This window comes from Centruroides sculpturatus, unplaced genomic scaffold, assembly GCF_000671375.1.
Source record: "Centruroides sculpturatus isolate CEXI.00-Female unplaced genomic scaffold, Cexi_2.0 scaffold368, whole genome shotgun sequence".
In the NCBI taxonomy this organism is placed as follows: Eukaryota; Metazoa; Arthropoda; class Arachnida; order Scorpiones; family Buthidae; genus Centruroides; species Centruroides sculpturatus.
In genome coordinates this window covers 168128-171192 of record NW_019385149.1, presented here as the reverse complement: position 1 = coordinate 171192, position 3065 = coordinate 168128, and the positions used below count along the sequence as shown (strand labels likewise).

At 36.2% G+C, this 3065-nt stretch overlaps 1 protein-coding gene across 1 annotated transcript; it reads left to right on the top strand.

Annotated features, from left to right (window-relative positions):
• The first annotated feature begins 30 nt into the window (after window positions 1-30).
• LOC111635452 lies at window positions 31-495 on the top strand. Its single transcript, XM_023380414.1, has one exon. It carries the CDS (start codon window positions 31-33, stop codon window positions 493-495), a length of 465 nt encoding a protein of 154 aa, XP_023236182.1.
• Window positions 496-3065: the final 2570 nt, after the last annotated feature.

Genomic DNA, 3065 nt, shown 5'->3' with positions numbered 1-3065 from the left:
CATCGTAGTGGTCGACCAAGTGAGGTGACCATGCCAGAAATGGTGGAAAAAATCCACAAAATGGTATTGGATGACAGTCAACTCAAAGTGCGAGAGCTAGCAGACATGGTAGGCATTTCAAAAAGTGCTGTACATCGCATTTTAACTGAAAATTTGGACATGAGAAAGCTGTGCGCAAGATGGGTGCTGCGTTTGCTCACAATGGGACAAAAACAGCGTCGTGAGAATGTTTCAATCGAGTCTTTGGTAATGTTTCGCAGTAACAAAGCCGAGTTTTTGCGTCGATATATAACCATGGATGAAACATGGATGCATCACTTCACACCTGAGACGAAAGAACAGTCGAAAGAATGGACTGAAAGGGGAGAATCAGCTCCAAAGAAGGCGAAAACAGTTCCATCTGCTGGCAAGGTCATGGCGTCAGTTTTTTGGAATGCGTCCAGGAAAAACAATCAACGGCAAATATTATGCGAACTTATTGCAGCGCTTGAGTGATAAAATCAAGAAAAAACAGCCACATTTGGCGAAAAAAAGTGTTGTTTCATCAAGACAACGCACCAGTTCTCATATCCGTTATTGCGATGGCCAAAATTAATGAGTAAGGTTCAAGTTGCTACCTCACGCACCCTATTCTCCAGATTTAGCCCCTTCGGATTATTTTCTTTTTCCAAACATAAAAAAATGGCTTGGTGATAAAAGATTTACAACAATGAAGAGGCTGAGTCTGCGATTGATGGCTATTTTAAGAAGCTCGACAGTTCTCACTATAAACAGGGGATCGAAGCTATTGTACTGTACATTGCTGGAAAAAGTGTATTAAGCTAAAAGGAGACTATATTGAAAAGTAAAGATATGTTTTACCAAATTTTTTCTGTCTTCTTTGTTAGGTCGGGTACTTCTGGCACTACCCTCGTAATAGCACGCGAACGAATATTTTAATTAGTAGACATCGATAGAATGATTTGCAGAAATACGCAGTAAAACCATATACACAAATAGAAGTCTGTAGAATTTGGAAGAAAAAAANTGAAAAGTAAAGATATGTTTTACCAAATTTTTTCTGTCTTCTTTGTTAGGTCGGGTACTTCTGGCACTACCCTCGTAATAGCACGCGAACGAATATTTTAATTAGTAGACATCGATAGAATGATTTGCAGAAATACGCAGTAAAACCATATACACAAATAGAAGTCTGTAGAATTTGGAAGAAAAAAAATTATACAGATAGATATAATATTTTGTGGAAATAAGAAAATTGAAACGGTTTTGAAAGAGAAATAATCCGTGTGAAATCAATTGCTTTCTACTAAATGCAGAAACGAAAATTTTGCATCCTTCGGGGAGATTAACATAGAATAAAAGCACGCAAACGACTATAAATATTAAGGAAATATACCGCGACAATACGCGATCGTTAAATTATATTAAGAAGTATATAAAACACCGACAAGTTACAACAAAAACGTCATAATGTCCAAAGAGCAGTAATTTAAGGTTTTCTTTGAAAGATAATACCTAGGATGACATTGTTCATGATGAAACTACGTCATTTCCCTAATTCGAAAGTCGAAACAGATTATTACTGCCGAGTGGGATCAATTTAAGTACAAATTGTAAAATGATAGCATTTTGTCTTTTTCTCTGTTCTAAAAGAAAACAGCACTTTTCTTTTGAATGAAGAGGTTTGAAAATAAAACAAAACAATATCAATTATTTATCGCGAATTCACAATAGTAGTTTTACTTGTAAATAAAGAAGGTAATTTGTACATAATGACAGAACATTGTGGTACGGTTATGTATTTGAATGAATTTTTGTTTGGAATTAAGTATGTAACTTGATTTGTATCCTTATTAAGGGATTGGATATACACGTATATATAAATTTCTCGCGATTTGAAATTTGTCAATGTCACTTGCCAGGAGAGTGCTGACATGATACTATTACAATGAAAGATTAGTTGATCCGATTGTGGTTACAATGAAACTTTTGATTGTAATTCATTATATAAGTCTGCTTGTATTTATATTAATGACACAGCTTATTTTGTTGTTGTAAGAAAACTTGCGTTATGAAAGAAAAAACACAATTGTCGCGATCGAGTTTTCCTGTGACATAGGATTGGTTAAAGATAGAGTAAATCATATGGTTCAAGTTTAAGGAAAATTTCCCTCATCCCCAAATTTGCGTGAAAAATAATTCTATCAGTCACAGCCAAAACTGGCCTAAATTAATACACCATTGTTAAACGGAGTATAGAATGAAAGTCGCAGAACACGATGTTGAATAATGACTCTCATTTGTGGTAATCTGCTCTAGACAAGACAAACAAAAATGGAAATGTTAGTGAGGTACAAGGTTCCTTCAGCATCGAACAAAAGACGGTGTCGAATTGTATTAATAAACAATCGTCTTTCTCAGAAACCAATCTGGTTTAATTTCAACTGGCAACAGAAAAAGACCGTCAGGGATCGAGAAATAACTAATAAAGTCCACAAGATATTTATACCGAGGCCACAAAAACACTACGTTCTTTGTCATTTTGTTTCGCGAATCTATGCCCCCCCTCGCTAAGGTGTTTTCCTTCCATTTTTATCCTGTGCCGAGATATCCTCTAAAAGTTACAAGCGGACATTGTCTCCGCACATTGAGTAGACTTGTTCATGAACACTGAAAGTTTCGTCCTGGAATCGCGCCGCGCTCGGACAGGCTGGCCACGTGGAGTTTTTTGGGTTTTCTTCATTTCTGTAACGCCTAAATATAAGTCAGTTTCCCCTTATAAAGACCTCACAGAAGGAACCCCTTAGGCAGATCTCCCGAGTGTTGGGTACCCATAATTAACGAAACGAAACGTAAACAAAAATTAATTAATTTATAGTTATGTAATCGATATTTCGCAATGGAATGTACGACATGCTGTACATTAGAAATATTTGAAAGTAAGTACCGAACCGAATTTCTTAGCAATCGGTCGAACATGATGTACGTTAGAAGTATTAGCTAGAACGGCCTAGAAGTATATACTTCTAGGTGGTTCTAGCTAACGAACAAACAAACATCCTTAC

What these genes read in the sequence shown, in the direction of transcription:
- LOC111635452 (XM_023380414.1), top strand. Translation starts at nt 31, where the DNA reads ATGCCAGAAATGGTGGAAAAAATCCACAAAATGGTATTGGATGACAGT.